This window comes from Osmerus eperlanus, chromosome 10, assembly GCF_963692335.1.
Source record: "Osmerus eperlanus chromosome 10, fOsmEpe2.1, whole genome shotgun sequence".
Lineage (NCBI taxonomy): Eukaryota > Metazoa > Chordata > Actinopteri > Osmeriformes > Osmeridae > Osmerus > Osmerus eperlanus.
Genome location: NC_085027.1, coordinates 18,435,731 through 18,454,539, shown reverse-complemented (window position 1 = coordinate 18,454,539; position 18,809 = coordinate 18,435,731). Strand labels below are relative to the sequence as shown.

The window sequence follows — 18,809 nt, the reverse complement described above, 5'->3', positions numbered from 1 at the left end:
CCAAAAGGCAACAGAATTGAAACGGCTACAGAAGAAGCAAAGACAAAAGCCTTACCCGCACGCACGCACGCACGCACGCACGCACCTAACCCCAAAGCCAAGCAGGGACGGAAGCGGAAAGCCAAGGCCAAAAGCCGCAGAAGAAGCAGGGACGGAAGAGGAAATCAAAGGAAAAGGCAACAGAATTGAAACAGCTACAGAAGATGCAAAAACAAAACCTGCCTTGCACGCACGCAACCCCAAAGCCAACCTTACCCTGCTTTTGTCACACGTCCATCAGGCTCTGCCCTCCCTCGGGCAAAGCCTCCCAAAAATACCACGTTCCACTCGTCGGCGTTCCCCTCCACGGAAGTCTTTAGTAAAAGGCGAAAGGCTTGTGCGTGCTGAAGGGGAACCAGAGTGCCGATTTGAAACGGCCCAAACGGCCTACCCCCAACCCCTCCGTTGGCCCTGACTCACCCGTCCGCGGCGGCGAACCGCATCCTTATCGGGAAAAAAAGGCGCGGAAACGCCACGGGCCGCAGAGGGGCTCGGCCCGCCCGCCCGCTTGGCTTTTCTTTTCTCGCCGCAATTTCTCCATTAAGATCCCTACGTGTTTATCGTATGCGCCTTCCAGCCAGTCGACTCCGTGTTGGTGTGGGCTGACACGGCGATAAAAAACTCATTCCGATTGCCTTCCCATTTTTCACCTCGGCCGCTGACTGTCAGCCAGTTCTCTCTCTCTCTCTCTCTCTCTCTCTCTCTCTCTCTCTCTCTCTCTCTCTCTCTCTCTCTCTCTCTCTCTCTCTCTCTCTCACTCACTCACAGCCCCCCCCCCCCCCTTTGAGGTCACTCACCTCACTTTTTTTTTTTTTCTTTTTTTTTTTTATATCTAAAAGGGCGGGAAAACGCCACCGGCCGACAGGGCTCCGCCCACACCCCCTTTTCACCCCGTTTTTTTCACTAGCTTTTCTCTTTGACACGCTTAGAAAGAGTGCACCCTTCCCGGAGACGCTGCAATACCGGGGCGATGCGCGGAGCGGACGGAGCGAGCCCCTGTTCCGACTCCCTGTTGCAAAAATCCGTTTAATATGTTGTCCTCGCATGGAGGACATATCAGATATTAAACTGATAAGAACAGATTTTTTTTTTTTTTTTTTTTTGAAAGAATTTATTGATCATTTGCAGCCAGACAGAGCATTAAAAACACATTTCAAGTATCATTTTACATTTTCAATTTGCATGTCTTAAAACACTTTAAAAAGGCATAAATTTGGATAAAAAACACGTGCTTGGTCAAATTTAAAAGTACGTATGTTAAAAGACAATACTTAAAACAAAACAATACTTTAAAACACAGTGTGATAAAAGCCATAAAAAGTGTTACATCAAAACAGGGTTAAGACATGATAAGAAATGTGTGTAAAAGTTTTAAAAGTCTCTGTTGTGCAAAGAAGGGGGAGCTTGGAGTCCATAAACGGGGCCGATTCCTCCCGCTCCGCCGAACCGGTCACCGCTCCGTTCTTCCTCTGTGGCCCAGCGGAGATCCTCGACCACGGCAGCCATTCCGGCGCAGTCAGGCCGCGGCCGCCCGGACCACTTCACGTGGGTGGGGGCCCCTTCCGAATGGCGCGTGGGACGTACCACCCTAGGGTCCCTGTAGCCAGCCTCGCCACTGCCTGGGTGGCCGTCTCCACGCGCTTCCCCACCAGCAGGTTTCTGGAGGTCCACAGTGCCTCTTTATAGCATGTCAGGGTGAGCCAGAGCTGGCGGAATTGTCCCGATGGTATGGGTCTCTGGCTCACCCCGTAGAGCACCAGCTGTGCTGTCAGGACCTCCCCTGCTGGCAGGCTCGGGGTTATCAGGGGCCCCGCTTGGATCCACAGGTCCCGGGCGGCCCTGCACTCCCAGAGCAGGTGCCGCACGGTCTCCTCTCCGCCACAAGTCGGCCGTGGGCACCTCGATGTTCTTCCCATGCCCCGGGAGTGCATGACGGCTCTGACCGGGAGGATCTCATGGGCCACCATCCAGTTGAGGTCGCGGTGCCGGTTCAGCAGAGCAGGATGGGCCACGTTGCGCCAAACCGTGGAGGGCTCGCCTAGCGCGAGCCCGCGCACTGGACTCACCGGCTCCCCCTCCTGCACAACAGAGAGAATAAAACGATGGTTAGTTAAAACTCGCTCTGTCTGCTGTTCAAGATTAAAATCCTTCAAAAACTTTTTTAAAATACAGTATGCTGGTGGCAAGTTAAAAGCCACCGGGACCCTCAGGTCGATGGGGAGGAGCCTCAGGGTCCGCAGGTACCCCCCCAGCCAAAACCTCACCAACAGGCCCGTCTTGGTGTCTTGGCGGGCCAGGCTCACGTGGAGTGCGGTGTACCTGCTGGACAAAAACACAACAAAATTTGGGAGGCCCCTCCCCCCTTTTAAAACACTCCTCTTCACCACCTCTCTCTTCAGCCTCTCCCACTTGGATTTCCATAAAAAGTAAAAAACCATGCGGTCGAGGAGTAAAAGCACTCTTCTGGGAGGCAGGAAGATGACTGAAACGGATAAAAACAGGGGTAAGATCACACTCTTGATGATTAAAATGCGTCCTTCAATAGTCAAGTCGCGTAGTCCCCAGAACGCCAGTCGTAGTCTAGTCTTCCCGAGTAGTCCATCCCAGTTCCCGCTGCCTAGCCCTAGCCGGTCAAATTTTACCCCTAGAACCCTTAAGTCTGTTTGCGTTGTGAGTGGCAGTCCTGTCAAGTCCTGTGCGCGCCAGGGGCCGTGAAACTGGGCCTCTGTTTTGTCTCTATTCAGTTTGGCCCCTGACGCCAGTCCGAACCAGTCAGTCCTGTCCAGAGTCCTGTCGATGGAGGGTCGGTCGGTGCATAAAACGTTCACGTCGTCCATGTAAAAAACGCATTTGGCTGAGAGTCCCCCGCTCCCCGGGACTCCCAGCCCAGTGATCCGTTGGTCCCTTCTCAAGACCTGCGCCAAGGGTTCGATACAGGAGACAAAGAGAAGGGGAGATAACGGACAACCCTGACGGACGCCGCAGTGGACATTAACTGCGTTTGTGAGTTTCCCGTTAACAAGGATTCTGCTGTGTATACCCCTATACAACAGCCCCACCCACGCTATAAACCTGTCCGGATAGCCCATTTTTTGCAGTACCTGAAACAGGTACTGGTGCGAGACCCGATCAAAAGCTTTTTCAAAGTCTAAATTTAGTACTGCTAAACAAATGTTTCTGTCTCTCGCAAGACAGATGGCGTCTCTGATCAGTACGAGGCTGTCGGTGATCTTCCTTCCCGGGATGGCGCAGGTTTGATCCGGGTGGATCACTGAACCTAAAACCGTGGACATTCTGTTTGCTAAAAGTTTGCTAAAAAGTTTCAAATCAAAATTTAAAAGCGTGATGGGTCTCCAGTTTTTCAGGTCAGTCCTGTCGTCTTTTTTATGGAGTAATGACACTATCCCTACTCTAAAACTGTCTGGCAGTCTGTCGAGGTCCTCTAAGTCTTTAAAAACAGTCAGGAGGTCGTGTGCTAAAATGTCCCAAAAGGTGAGATAAAACTCCAGAGGCAGCCCATCTGCCCCCGGAGACTTCCCCCTCTTAAAACCATTAAAACACTTATTCAATTCCTCCATACTAAAGTCTTTTTCTAGTGTTCCATCTTGGTTGACTGTTTTTTCTAAAAACCCTAAAACCTCTTTTGTTCGTTCTTTTAAAATTTCTTTTTCCCCAAACAGTTCCCCATAAAAAGTTTCTACAACTTTTAAAATGTCATCAGTTTCCATCATCATATTTCCTTCCTTGTTTTTTAATTTGGACATAGTCCCACTCCTACTTAAAATTTTCTTAAAAAAGTACCTGGTGCATTTTTCTCCCTCTTCTAGATCTCTTTCTTTACTTCTTAAAATAACCCCCTTGCTTTTTTCCCACGATAAAATAGCCATCTCTTGTTTTACTGCTTTTATCTCATCGTTAAAATCAATGCCCTGGTTTCGCAAAATAAAATATCTTTCTAAACGTTTCTGCAGTCCCACCATGCGCCTATCTGTTTTCTTTTTTCTATCTCTCCCTAACTGACTAAAAAAGGCTTTGGTCCTACCCTTCACCATCTCCCACCACTGTGCTCTAGTGTCAAAACAGTCCTGGAGGGTCTGCCAGTCCCTGAACTGCTCCCTGTACTGCCTTACGGCCTCCTCATCCTCCAACAGGGAGCAGTTCAGTTTCCACAGACCCTTCCCTACAGTCACACCCGAGGATAGTGAAAGGGTGCAGGACAGCATAGAGTGGTCCGAGAAGAAAACCGGGGTCAATCTAGCATCGGTTGGGGGGGCGTCCCGGGTAAAAAAGTAGTCTATGCGAGAGGCTTTGGTGCCATCATCACTGAACCAGGTGAGGCCCTCCTCTCTGGGATGCAAGGTCTTAAAACAGTCGGTAAATCTAAAGTCCCTAACCGTACTGTTTAAAAAGGTCGATGCCTTGTCTACCTTAAAATCAACCCCTGCACCTCTTCTGTCAGCCCTGGTTAAAACACTGTTAAAATCCCCTGCTAAAATAAGGGGAGCCCTACCTAGCAGGTGGGACTGCAGATCTTCTAAAAGGGTAAAACGTTCATTTTTATCACTAAAACCATACACATTGATTACTTTAAAATCCTTCCCTAAAAAAGTCAAGTTCAGTAAAAGCACCCGTCCATTTCTAAAAACAGTGCACCCCTTCACCAACACATGTGGATTCTTTATTAAAACCGCCACTCCGTCATTTTTGTTAGCATTGGAGCCGCTCCAGCAGGAGGGCCCGTGGCTCCACATCCGTTCCCACTTAAAATAGGAGTTTTTAAAAGGCAGTCCACATTCCTGTAATAAAATCACATCGCTTTTTACAGTACTTAAAAATGATAAAACGGACTGCGCCCTAAAAGTGGTCGTGATACATCTTACATTTATGGTGCTAAAAGTGAGCGCCATTAAAAGGGTAAAAGGGGTTAAAAGGACGTGCATAAAACTAAAAACGTGGGAACCTTAAAAGAGGGTAAAACAATAAAGCAGGTACTAAAATCATAAAACAATACTTACCTCTTCGCTTTTTGCTTTTTTCTTCTTATCGCGTCTGGGGAGGCCTGAGCTCTCCTTGGGGGTGGAGGTCGTAAGGTTCAAATTTAAAAACGACACTTGGTTCGGAGAGCTGGAAGGAAATACCCTAGGAGAGGAATCTGACTCTCCAGAGCTCACTTCAGGCCTCCCCTTTTTACTGGCTGGATCGATGTCAGCGGACAGATCTCTATCGCGTTTGCCAAGTAAAAGCTGCCCACACTGGATAAAATCATCGCTGGCCGCCGAGTCACTGGTGCTGGGAGAGGGGCTGAGAGGGGACTGATAAGAACAGATACTACACTTGATCTTAGCCAAAAGGCCGAGAAGCGATGACCGCATTATCGGACGCCCCCCGCGCGCGGACCCTCCGTGCACCGGCTGGGCCACTCGGTCGCCACACCAAGAACGGCCGAAACTACGGAAGCGGAAAGCCCAGGCCAGAAGCCGCAGAGGAAGCGGGGACGGAAGCGGAAAGCCCAGGCCAAAAGGCAACAGAATTGAAACGGCTACAGAAGAAGCAAAGACAAAAGCCTTACCCGCACGCACGCACGCACGCACCTAACCCCAAAGCCAAGCAGGGACGGAAGCGGAAAGCCAAGGCCAAAAGCCGCAGAAGAAGCAGGGACGGAAGAGGAAATCAAAGGAAAAGGCAACAGAATTGAAACAGCTACAGAAGATGCAAAAACAAAACCTGCCTTGCACGCACGCAACCCCAAAGCCAACCTTACCCTGCTTTTGTCACACGTCCATCAGGCTCTGCCCTCCCTCGGGCAAAGCCTCCCAAAAATTCCACGTTCCACTCGTCGGCGTTCCCCTCCACGGAAGTCTTTAGTAAAATTTTACGTATTTATTGGTTTTACCAAAATTAAAACAAGTATTTACAAATACATGTTATAACTTCCACCACATTTCACCCAATGCAAATAGTACAAAAACATATACAATCACCCAATGACAATTACCTCAAAGATCTTTCACCAGAGTGTGGGCCCTCCCTGCGCCAACCTAAAACCCTCCAGGAAAGCGAGGAAAAACTCCTCACAAAAACTCTTTTGAGAAAATTTCGAAGAAACCTCGGGAGGAGCCGTTCGAGGGGGTATCCCCTCCTCCAGGGATGGTTGGGGGTGCTGCAGGTCGGGCCCAGTCCAGGTGCGGTGCAGTGTGCCCTGTGGTGTCCGGGTAAGTAGGGTGGGGTGTATGGGTGAAGAGGGGGGGGAGGGGCCAGTCTTCTTGATGAGGTGAGGGGGGCTTGTCCTTGTGCCAGGAGGGGGGGGGGGGGGCTGTTGTGTCCTTTTCGGGGGTCCAGGGAGGAGGGTTCCAGGTGCTGCAGCGGATGTGCTGGGGGGGGGGTTGGGGGGGTTGACCGGTCCTTGAGGCGTGGAGGATGTTGCTGCTGGGCTGATGTGGCCAACTGGAACTGGAACCCTGTGAGGTGATAGTGGGAGATGGTGGAGAGGGGAGGAAGGAAGGGGGTGAGAAAGGGTACTGGGGTGCAGGTGTAATGTTCTGTGTACTTCCCATTGAGCCTGGTGGGTTTCTCCTCTCCGGACCCTCGTACTGGGGGCAGGTGTTGGTGCCCCCGGGTCTTCGGGCTTGGTGCCGGAACGGGTGAAGTGGTGGCTGCTCGGAAGGTGGTGGTGGTGGGGGCGATGAGGGTGTTGAACGGGGAACGCCGTCTGGCCTTCGGGGACGGAGGGCGGAGTGCAGAGCTGGTGTGGCGATGTGGTGGCATGGAGGGCTGAGCTAGATGGACACGTCCTTCCACCTTTCAACCCCCCATGTGTCTCTGGCGGTGTCCGGGTGGTGTTTGAAGTCCAGGATGGCGTAGTCCCTGAGGAGGAGAGTGATTCTCCTCCTCTGGACGGTGAGAGGTTGGTCCTGTTTATGGTAGACCCTGATGTTCCTTGTCTCCCATATCACCTGCTTGACGGCGCTGACGATCCTCCACTGATGTTGTAGGCGGGGGGTCGTGCAGCCTCCCGGAGGACCGAACAGGATGTCGTCCGCCGCCAAGCGAGGCAAGATGATGTTCCTGTAGAGGGAGACAGAGGGAACAAACAGGGCCCAGACCCGCCTGGCCACGGTGCACTTGACAAACAGATGGTAGATGTTTTCAGTGTCAGTGCAACCGTGGGGGCAGAGCTCGGTACGGGCTATGTGCCGTCTGTACATGAATTCTCTGGTGGGGAGACAGTCGTGAGCAGTTGACCAGTTTAAATCCTTTTGCTTATTGCTGATGCACTTGTGGCTGATGTTTTTCCATACCTGTTGGATGTCCAGGGCCGGCCTGGCCTTGGGTGGTGTGATGTTGTCCTTCCCTCTGATGTGTGCCATGATGTCCTTGTATTTCCAGGAGGCCAGGCCGGCTGCGGGCAGACCCGTCCTGAAGGCAAAGTTCTTCCACTCCTTGTATACTTTCGGGGGGTCCCAGCAGTAGGGCACAGTGTGGTTGATGGTGGTGTTGGTGATACGGAGTGCTCTGAGTATGGGTGTGGCAAAGTACCTCTCAAAGGCTCCTGCCTTCCTGTCCGGTTTATGGATGTTTGTGACCAGTTGGGAGAGGCCCTGTGCCCTTATGATGTTGAGGATGTCTGGGACCCCCTTCCCCCCCTTCTCCTCTGCGCTGTACATGATGGTCCTCTTCAAGCGCTCCATGTTGCTCCCCCAGACAAAGGTGAACATCAGCCGCTCGATGGTCTTGCTCGTCACCCTGTCCGGGGGAAACACCCTACCGACATAGAGGAGAATGGGGAGGATTATTGCCTTCAGGATCAGGATCTTACCCGTTATTGTGAGGGACCGTGCACTCCATTGGGCGATCTTCTGTTTGGCTTGACTGATGGTGTTGGCCCAGGTCAGGGTCCCTTTCCCGTTGTTCTGGTAGATGACTCCGAGCAGCTTGATGTTGTCTGTTTTTACAGGGAAAGAGGTGGTCATCGCTTCTTTCCAGTGTTGCGACAGGTACAGTTCGCTCTTACCTCGATTGACCAGGGCGCCAGTGGCTGCACAGTAGTCGTCCACCACCTTCGTTGCCGCGGCGATGGACCGACTATCCGTGCCGACGATGGTGATGTCGTCCATGTACGCCACCACCTGAAGCCTCTCTCCCTGGGCCCCCGGGAGGTGGTAACCCTGGATGGTGTGTGTAGCTCTGATTTTACGGAGGAAAGGCTCCAGGTAGATGACGTACAGCAGGGGTGCTAGGGGGCATCCTTGTCTGACCCCTGACCGGATAGGAAAGGGGTCTGTGAGCTGTTTGTTGACCAGGACTCTGCTCGTGATGTTGTTGTAGCAGAGCCTGGTCCAGTGGATGAGGTGTTGTGGGAAGTTCATCCTCCCTAGCACCTCCTGCAGGAAGCCATGGCTTACCCGGTCGAAGGCCTTCTCTTGGTCGAGGCAGAGGAGCGCGAAGGGGGACCTCCGCTCCTGGGAGTGGAAGATGAGGTCTCTCACCAGGAGCAAGTTGTCATTGATGGACCTTCCGGGGACGCCGCAGGTCTGGTCCGGGTTGATGACTGTGGGGAGGTGTGTTTGGAAGCGCCACATGAGGGCCTTCGTGAGAATCTTGTAGTCCGAGCAGAGGAGGTTGATGGGGCGCCAGTTCCGAAGGTCCTTGAGGTCCCCCTTCTTGGGTATTAGTGTAACTGTACTCTGTCGCATTGATTCTCCTAGCCTCCTTTCCCTGTAGACTGCCCGGAGGACCTGGGCCAGATCGCCCTTGACGAGTTCCCAGAAGGCCTGATAGAATTCCGCCGGGATCCCGTCCGGTCCCGGGGCCTTCTGGGTGTTCATGGAGTGCACGGCCCGGGTGAGCTCCTCCAGGCTCAGCTCTGGTTCCTCGCTCTCGCCCCCCTCTTTGATTTGGTCCAGACCGTCAAGGAAGGTTTCCGCCAGAGCCCCGTCTGCCGGCTTGGTGTCAAACAGCCGGCCGTAGAACTCCTCGGTCACCTCCCTGATGTTGTCGCTGTCCGTGACGGTCTGGCCGCTGGTGTTATAGAGGGACTGGATGCCTTGTTGTTTGGACCGTGCCCTGCGGAAAAAGAATCTTGTGCATTTCTCCTCCTCCTCCAGGCCCCGGATTTTATCCCTGAAGGTCTTCCTCTCCTGTTCTTCCCGATAGAGTGTGGCCAGATGTTCCTTGGTCTCTGACAGCTCCCGGGTCACGTCGAATCCTCTGAGTTGGAGGAGGCTAAGGCGTTGTAGGGCCTCGTTGTGGTGGTGAAAACGGGCCCTTTGTTCCCTAGCCTTCCTCCTTCCCACCCCTCCAAAGAACCCCTTGACCCGGGACTTAACCATTTCCCACCACTCTATCGGGGATGTAAATAATTCCTTCAGGGTCCTCCACTCCAGGTAGCGCCTGGAGAAGGAGTGGCTAGTGGAGGGGTCCTGGAGTGCCGATGTGTTCATCCTCCAGGGCCCCCTCGTTGGTCTGACTGGCCCCTCCCATCGCAGGGTCACGGTCAGCATCCTGTGGTCTGAGAAGTGCGTCGCCTGGGTCTTGAAGGCGCACACTCCCAGGCCTGGCGAGAGCAAGAACATGTCGATCCTTGAAGAGGCAGAGCCCGAGGATCTCACACACGTGTGTGTTGGGGGGGAGGTGCCGCCGACGTCCACCAGGGAGAAGTCGTTGATTATGTCCTGTAGTGCTGTGGTAGATCTGTCCTTCCTGGGTTTTCTCCGATCCTCGTCCCTCAGAGCGCAGTTGAAATCGCCTCCTACCACTACTGGCATGGGGGTCATCAGGAGAGGTCGGAGCTTGGCGTAGAGGGAGACTCTCTCTCGATGGCTAATTTGTCGGAGGAATGGATTGGCCACCAACATCCCGACCCCGTCCGCTCTGGCCGTGTTGGAACCTGACCAGAGAGAGTCTCCCCGAGTCCACTCCCCCTCCAGAAGTGCATCCATCCCTTTGTAGGGGATGGCACACTCCTGGAGGAGGTAGATGTCGGCCGGTTGTGTTGAGAGGTGTCTGAAGACGGTTGCCCTCTTCTCCTGTTGTAACATACTGCGGGTGTTGAGTGATGTTATTGTGATGGTCATGGTGATTGTGATGGTTTGGCGGGTCCGGCGATTCCTGTGGCGATGATTTGGAGGTTCCTGATGGCCTCCTGTGCGTAGTCCGGATAGGGCACCTCCCCCTGGTTGCTCACGGCTTCGTCGTCCCCCCACCGTCTGCCTGGTGGTGGAGGTTCGGCCGGCACGGAGGGTCCTTGGGTGGGCCGGGGCTGGCTGGTCTGATCCTGTGTGGGCTCAGAGACTGCTGTGGGGGGTTGGCGTCTGGACTTGGGGCAAGGGCGGGGACGTGGGGGGAGGGGAGGAGGGAGGGGAGGGGGGGGGGAGGGAAGGGGGCCTGGAGGCTTTAGTGGTGGTTCCGGGGGAGAGGGGGAGTCGGATGTCGAGGTGGAGTCGTCTTCGGAGGTCGCAGTGGTGGTTTTACGTTTCCTCTTCAGAACGACTTGGTTCCAGTCTGTGAGCGGCGTGTTATTGCTGTTTTCATTGTACAGTGACTGGGAATGTGGGGGTAGGTCGTGGGGGGTGACTATCCCTACCAGGGCCGGCTCCCTTACGGTTACCGACCCGGCAGGGGTGGAGGTGCGTATGGGAAGGTATATCGGGGAAGTCATGTCAGTGGAGTCAGAGTCCTGTAATGTTGGCTGATTTGTCGTGACGGGTGTCGGTTGGAGAGGGATGGGTATGTCTGTCTGAGGGTCCAGTAGGCCTAGTTGTGTCAGTGGGGGGGAGACTGCCCCCGGTGGTAGGATGTCGGTCTTTGGGTCGAGGGTGGGGTTGGTGGGGGAGTCAGGAACCGGGTCGGGGTCCGTAATGATGAATAGGGGGGGTGTGGAGGAGTCTGAAGGGGGGGGGTCAGGGGTAGGGGAGGTGGGAGGGGCAGGGGTAGGGATGGGGGAAGTCGGTAGAGGGGGATCGGCTGGCTCTATCTCAGGTGAAGGTGAAGCTCCTGGTGCTGCCGTAGTGGTGGTAGTGGCCGGTCTCCTGGTTTTGTTGGCGTAGGACTGGGGGCAGTCTCTGTAGAGGTGTCCCTGAAGCCCACACAGGTTGCAGGGGCGTGTGTGGGTGCACGCCACCGTGGGGTGTTCCCCTCTACAGATGCGGCAGATGATCTTTGTGCAGGCCGCGGCCAGATGTCCAAGGTGGCCGCAGTTCCTGCACAATTTGGGCATACCGTAGTAGTGGACGGTGCCCCTATGGTTCCCCAGGTTGATGGTACTGGGGATGTGTTGGACACCGCCCACCGCTGATGGATCCGGTGTGAGCTGGACCAGCCATTTCCGTGCCCCGGTCCACACTCCATCCTCGTCCAGGACCCTCCTCGCTCCAGAGTTGACGCGGGCATAGCGGCGCAGCCAGACCTCCACGTCGTACTCCTGCACAGCTTCGTTGTGGTGACTACTTTGTTTTCCCTGTCTGAAAGTGGTTCTGTGTGGAGATGACTGAAGGGCGGGTTATTTTTGTTTTGACGGTACATGGTCCAGAATTGCTCTAACAGTTGTGGTGTTTTGAAACTGACCTCAAAGGTGTTGGGGGTTGAGGGTGGTTTCACCAGGCAGTTGAGGTCGTTTGGCACAAAGCCCATACCTCGTTGGAGTACGGCTCTGCTGAATTCCAGGCGGGTCATTCCGGTTGTCGTGTCTTTCTGTCCTGTCGTTGTTGCGGTGGTTGTGGATCCTGTGGTGGCTCCGTCCCCGGCAGCCTCCTCGGATTTCACTGTCACTCTGACGGCGTTCACCCGTCTCATCGCCCCAGGGTTCATCCTGGCAGCCATGATGATGGTGGTGGTGCGTGTCCCCCGAACCTGCTAGGGTGAGGGGGGGGGGGGGGGGGGGGAAGAGAAAACTCAGAGCGGGCTGAGGCCACTTGGTAGCCCGTCCCCAAGGGACGGCACTCTCCTGTGGCTCGCCCGCTCCTAACGTTGGTGTTGGGGCTCCTGGCCCTCCTCCCGTCTGGTCTGGGGTGAAAGTCTCCCTGTGAAGGGCAGAGGGAGACCTGAGAGCAAGGTAAGGCCACCCGAGTGCTTGGCCCTAGGGGTGCCACTCTCCTGTGGCCTGCCTGCTCTCGGCGAAGGTGGTGGGGCTCTTGCCCGTCTGTCCCTCCTTCCTCCCTCCGGGTCTGGTCTGGCGGGAAAAGACGATCCCGATCCCGACTTGTCGAGCGGTCTGGCCAACCGCAAGGGAGGGGGGGTATGGGGATCCGGGAGAGTGCGGAGTACTGGGAGTGGAGGGTCAGGCCGGTCTACAACGACCTAGCCTCTCCTCCTGCTCCTCTGCTTCTCGCCTCTCACCGGGGCCAGCGGGCACCGGAGGCTTCCGGTCCCGTCCTGGGTGTTCCGCAGCTGGACGGGTCCGGGAGTCGGCAGGGGTGCTGGGAAAAGCTGGTGGGGGTCGGGGCCGGTCTACCACGACCTAGCACCCTCCTCCTGCCTCCTGCCTCCTGCCTCTCACCAGGCCCTGTGGCACCGGAGGGTTCCGGGCCGGTTCGGGGTGTTCCGCAACTGGGGGGTTGGGCTGGAGATTTTGGCCGAACCGCGGTCAAGCCACGTATTCTGCCTCCGTCTCCAGCCGAGTGGTGAAAAAAGGGGGAAAGTAGTGAGAGAGAGAGGGGGGACCGATACCTGGTTTCCCACCGCACAGTCAACAAAGCAATCGCAAGCCGTGTCCCATACACCGCTCGACCCCGGACTTTCGATTCCTTTGTTCACCCATGCGCCTGAAGGGGAACCAGAGTGCCGAAGTCTTTAGTAAAAGGCGAAAGGCTTGTGCGTGCTGAAGGGGAACCAGAATGCCGATTTGAAACGGCCCAAACGGCCTACCCCCAACCCCTCCGTTGGCCCTGACTCACCCGTCCGCGGCGGCGAACCGCGGCGAACCGAGGCGAACCGCATCCTTATCGGGAAAGAAAGGCGCGGAAACGCCACGGGCCGCAGAGGGGCTCGGCCCGCCCGCTTGGCTTTTCTTTTCTTACCGCAATTTCTCCATTTCATTGATCGCTTTTTCTCGATTAAGATCCCTACATGTTTATCGTATGCGCCTTCCAGCCAGTCGACCGTGTTGGTGTCGGCTGTCACGGCGATAAAAAACTCATTCCGATTGCCTTCCCATTTTTCACCTCGGCCGCTGAATGTCAGCCAGCGCTCTCTCTCTCTCTGTCACTCCCTTTTTTTTTTTTTTTTTTACCCTTTTTTTTTTTTTTTTTTCATTAGCCCAACAAAGCTACAACCCGCAGTTAAACAGGAAATTGGTTGATGGCAGAGATAACACTGTCACAGACCCATTAATGTCTGTCGTGAAACGCTCAATTCAGTGTTCCGTGTGCAGCAACACTTTTAACAAAGGTGTTCTCTGCCAAAATTACTTGATTCAACTTAACAAACCTGTGCTATGTATGTGCGGATGTCTGATATGTACAAAATGCTATCGTGTGAATCTCAGGTGTACCATACATAACATGTCAAGTTCAACATGTCAACTGAACATAGTTAACGACCTAGCGAATTGTTTATAATTCGAGAATTTAGGTTCCTGGAATCTCAAAGTGAAGCTTGATGACCATTCGGTGAAAAACGAAGCTGTCTGCACACATATCCAGCAAATTATGAATGACAGACAGGTCATTGACATCCAGATGCTACAGACAGGTAGGTTCTACCACAGTACACTACAATTATATGCAGCAATATTATCCATGATAATATACACTGATTTTCGTTGCATTCTCCTCTACAGCTGTTCGTCATCTAATGGATCGAGGGGACAGTGCCTCCTTCCAGTGTAACGAACATGTACCTGTAGAAGTGGCATACAGATTTGTTTGTCTCCCTCACACACCAGGGTTCTGGGGGCACGTGTTGGTGCAGACACAGCAGCCTCAAACAGAGGTAATGATCAGCGCAGATGACACGATTCCACGACTATTTAACGTGTCAACGGGAATTTACAAATACCATTGGAGCTGTTTTGTGCTGGAATCAAATGTTTATTTGTTTATGTGGTTTTCATCTCAACAAGATGGTCAAGTTGTAGTTACTCCTCTAGTGGACACAGCCGTTTCCCAAGTTACCTCGGACGTACCTTTCAAAAGAATGGTATATTATCTCGCTAAGTGGTTTAAGTCTCAGTATGCATTTGCGACAGATTGGCAATTTGATGTAGTTCTGGACTGTAGACCTGACGACGGTTCTTTGTTAGATCTACTAACATGCGTAGCTTGGCGTGCGGGTATGAAAAAGTTGAATCATAACTCCCTCCAATGTAGGGCAGACCCCCGGTTTAACTTTGGAGCTGCCGAAGAGCTGTTCACCCGTCCCCCAGATGCAAATGCAGGGGTGGGGTTTTTCGACATTATACAGGCGTGCAATTGTTATAATCAAGAGTGAGTCAAATGTTACTGACATCTCACGACATCTCACCTGATTCAAAAATATGTTTGATGTATAGCTTGCTTAAGTTGATGAGCACATAACCCCTTGGTTATGTCCAGAATAGAATATTACTATCTACGTTTCTCTAATTTTATGCAATTTCGAATGAGTAAATATAAGCCATGAGCCATAAGTTAGTTTAAATGTGCCTTTATTGTAAACTTTGTATTTTTATAGTGAATGCATTAAAATTGAAGTGAATTTAGCTTTATTGAGAAGGTCTGTCAATAATTAAAGATAATGATGATTTGATTACTGTTTTTTTCTACTGTTTGAAATGTTTTGGATATAATAAACAATGTTTGATGTATACCCTGCTTAAGTTGATGAGCACATAACCCCTTGGTTATGCCCAGAATAGAATATTACTATCTAAGTTTCTCTCATATTATGCTGTTTTATGCAATTTCGAATGAGTAAATATAAGCCATGAGCCATAAGTTAGTTTAAATGTGCCTTTATTGTAAACTTTGTACTTTTATAGTAAATGCATTAAAATTGAAGTGAATTTAGCTTTATTGAGAAGGTCTGTCAATAATTAAAGATAATGATGATTTCATTACTGTTTTTTTCTACTGTTTGAAATATACCCTGCCTGTTATTATGCATGCATAGCCATAATTTAGTTCTTTGTAAACTACTTGAAAACACTTACTAGTGTCTCGCTGTGTTATAATGCACAGACAGGTGGTTAACATTTGATATGCATATGACAGTTGTTACATTCCAGGTGTGCGGTGGTTGTGCAAAATAATTAATTACTCAGATGTGTGAGGTGTGTTTTTCGTGAGGATGGACTAGGTACTAGGGTTACAGCCTGTGTGAATTCCAATAGTGGATTTAAAAACACCCCCTCCTGTAGGGTTATCATGTCGACTGTGAAAGGTCGTCAATAATATGACCCACACATTTTTGTTAGCTTAGCTTAGCATTGTTAGCTTCCACCCGGCACGTTAATTGGCATGTTAGACATGTTCCACACGTTTTTTTCACCAAACTAGGCGATTTTGTTAGCTTAGCCTAGCTTAGCATTGTTAGCTTAGCCTCTCAGTTTTCCACCGTTTCACATTTTCCATGCGTTTTATACCAACCGGGGTGGTTTTGCTAGCTTAGCCTAGCTTAGCATTGTTAGCTTAGCCTCTCAGATTTGCGCTAATTCACATTTTCCACGCGTTCAAGACCGACTGGATTGCCTTTGCTAGCTTAGCCCTACCTGGCGTTGTTAGCCTAGCCTGATCCTATATTAGAAATTTAGCTATTCTGAATTAGCTCAGCACTTGGCTCACGGTTTTGAGGCTTCTATACCTGGTTCCTACTAATATGAGCCCGTAGGTTAGCCGAGCCCCCATCCTGGAGATACATATTTCTTCCCCCGCTTTGAAAGCACTCTTTCGGCCACAGACAAAATGCCCTTGAAATTCACAGTAATGCGCCCGAACCTGGGATTCGATCGGGGACACTTTTGTAATTCAAGTTAGACTAGGGGGAACCGGGTAGAGTGGTTTTCTAGACCCGAAAATAAGATCCCCATTTCGGTAGCTCTGTTTAAAGTTTTGTCTTGCTCGCTGTGTCGCGGAAATGCACGTGCGCCCGTCGGCCCGACCTTACGTGTCAAGGCCTGGATCAGGCCTTTCCAATGAGCATACCCTCGTAATTCTACGTTGCTGCTAACTGGAGATACATATTTCTTCCCCCGCTTTGAAAGCAGTCATGTTGTGAAAACTTTTCACCGTAAAAATAAATGAAGTGAAACATTTGTATTCCTCACGTTGTCTACCTAGTCTGTGACGTGACTCTCGTGCTGTTTCCAAGTTGTTGAGACTCACCGCACCTCGTCTGCTATGCCACTCTCGTGCCGCTTCGGGTTCGTTGTGACTCGCCGATCCTAGTCTGTTACGCCACTCTCGTGCTGTTTCCAAGTCATTGTGACCCACATCAGTGTCTCAACGACTTGCTTCCTTACAGACGCTAAGGAGAGCGTGAGGGATAAGTGATGGTGTAACTGGCCATGGCACTGTCCAAGGATTCGTCACCTATGTAAGTACAGGGACTCGCCAACAGTCAAGCAGTATAACACATGCAATGCATGGCTACCCCCTCACTCTCCTCCTCTTTACATTTAGTCATTTAGCAGACGCTCTTATCCAGAGCGACTTACAGTAAGTACAGGGACATTCCCCCGAGGCAAGTAGGGTGAAGTGCCTTGCCCAAGGACACAACGTCAGTTGGCATGACCGGGAATCGAACTGGCAACCTTCGGATTACTAGCCCGATTCCCTCACCGCTCAGCCACCTGACTCCCCAAAAGTTGTTATTAACGTCTTCTGATTCACCCTCTGACGAATTCTGTTTTGTTTCTAATAAAAGACGAGAAATCTGTATTTGTATTTTTCGTTGTCTTTGTCTTGACAAATTGCAACATGTGTTGTTCTAATTGTCCACTAGATGTTAGTCTAAGCCTATATACCATGTAATACGTTTCTGTGGTTATCAAGAATTATGGGAAAGGCAGGCCACACAGTGTTTATAATTTTATTTTGGGCACAAATGTCATTTATGTGTATACATTAGTGATGGTGTCAACTGGACAGTGAAATGCTTGAGATGAATAGCACTGGTCAACAACTTGGCACCAGTTGATGAAAAATCAAAAAGGTCAATAAAAGAAAAAAAGCCACAAAAAAAAAAACATTTTACAGAGTAAAGTGAGTAGCACTGCAACTGGCAGTGCAAATATAATTCTCATTACTTGTGTATTCCTTGTCTGAAAGTCCAAAATGTTATTGGTCATTTGAGGACTCCAGGAAAGAAATGACCTCTTGCAGGATGTCCATTCCAAGGGCTGTTCTGAGGCCTCCGAGGGGATTGATTTGTGCGGCAAGTACTTGCATGAGAGCATTTCCCAAAGTAAACCGGTTTGGAGGTATGGTCACTCTCTCTATCCAGTGAACAACAGGTGTCCCTGCCACCCCGTCTTGAGCCTCCCCGTCCTGAGCCGTACTGCTGCGATTGTTGCTGGAAGCACGGAGAAACACAACAAGGCGACTGTAGCCATCAATGCCACCGTGGATGACTATCCTCCACCTGAAATCAGAAAAGACATAACATAGGACTGTGTCAATAAAAGCTGTGCTTGAAAAAGTGCAGCTGCACTACCAATAACAGCAGAAACATCCTAAAACAATTATTATCCACATGTCCATGTCAGTTCTTGCTCTGGTTGATAAACAAGTGAGCTACCTGATTGTGTTTGAGCTGTTACAACCAATAGTTTCAATAACAAATACGGTCAGTGAGTAACCTTACCTTATCAGTTTGTGGTTTCCATCCAGGTGCCATAAAGAATTTGGACCAGCGACACGGTAGGACCTTCTGTGCAGCCTCTGCGACATGGCTCTGAGGGCAGCCGCCCTCGGTTTAACGCGAAGCATGCTATCCCTCACTCTGCGTCTCTGCACCCGGATTCCCTCTGCCCTCAGTTGTGCTCGGACGGACTCCGGTCCAAGTCTGTCGTTCCCAGCCACCAGATCCTTGACCTTATCGTCCAGAGCAGTGTCTGACAAGTCTGAAAAACGCCCCGCCTGTGAAAGATTCAAGCGTCTGACGAGACAGAAACAGTAACAATGCCCAGGTGAGACTATGCATCACTATAGTACTTGATTTCTTGATTGTTGACAATCAACTCATGTCTACAAACTGTGGAAAGCATGCATTTAAAAGATTTGCTTTTCATAGCATTTAACCCCAAGCACAACTGACCGTAGGCGCCGTTTGACTGTGGAACGGGACACATGGAGGATCTCGGCCATCTGAGAGAGGCTGAAAGCACAGGACATGAGAAACCTCAGTTGCTCCTCAGATTCCCTCACCGCTCAGCCACCTGACTCCCCAAAAGTTGTTATTAACGTCTTCTGATTCACCCTCTGACGAATTCTGTTTTGTTTCTAATAAAAGACGAGAAATCTGTATTTGTATTTTTCGTTGTCTTTGTCTTGACAAATTGCAACATGTGTTGTTCTAATTGTCCACTAGATGTTAGTCTAAGCCTATATACCATGTAATACGTTTCTGTGGTTATCAAGAATTATGGGAAAGGCAGGCCACACAGTGTTTATAATTTTATTTTGGGCACAAATGTCATTTATGTGTATACATTAGTGATGGTGTCAACTGGACAGTGAAATGCTTGAGATGAATAGCACTGGTCAACAACTTGGCACCAGTTGATGAAAAATCAAAAAGGTCAATAAAAGAAAAAAAGCCACAAAAAAAAAACATTTTACAGAGTAAAGTGAGTAGCA

The 18,809-nt window shown here is 51.1% G+C and overlaps 1 protein-coding gene, 2 non-coding genes and 1 pseudogene across 3 annotated transcripts; all 4 read right to left on the bottom strand.

Annotated features, from left to right (window-relative positions):
- Window positions 1-285: 285 nt before the first annotated feature.
- Window positions 286-403, bottom strand: LOC134028572 (U5 spliceosomal RNA). Its single transcript, XR_009931547.1, has one exon. It is a non-coding gene; the product is annotated as a U5 spliceosomal RNA (small nuclear RNA).
- A 565-nt stretch (window positions 404-968) lies between these two features.
- LOC134028584 (U2 spliceosomal RNA) lies at window positions 969-1,154 on the bottom strand. The gene has a single exon (XR_009931557.1). It is a non-coding gene; the product is annotated as a U2 spliceosomal RNA (small nuclear RNA).
- A 4,107-nt stretch (window positions 1,155-5,261) lies between these two features.
- LOC134028568 (U2 spliceosomal RNA) lies at window positions 5,262-5,403 on the bottom strand (annotated as a pseudogene).
- A 6,709-nt stretch (window positions 5,404-12,112) lies between these two features.
- Window positions 12,113-18,344, bottom strand: LOC134028269 (uncharacterized). Its single transcript, XM_062471737.1, has 6 exons — window positions 18,268-18,344; window positions 17,815-18,108; window positions 17,394-17,592; window positions 12,533-12,595; window positions 12,373-12,423; window positions 12,113-12,247 (listed from the first exon to the last, which is right to left on the bottom strand). The coding sequence occupies exons 1-6, from the start codon at window positions 18,342-18,344 to the stop codon at window positions 12,113-12,115; spliced, it is 819 nt and encodes a 272-aa protein (XP_062327721.1).
- Window positions 18,345-18,809: the final 465 nt, after the last annotated feature.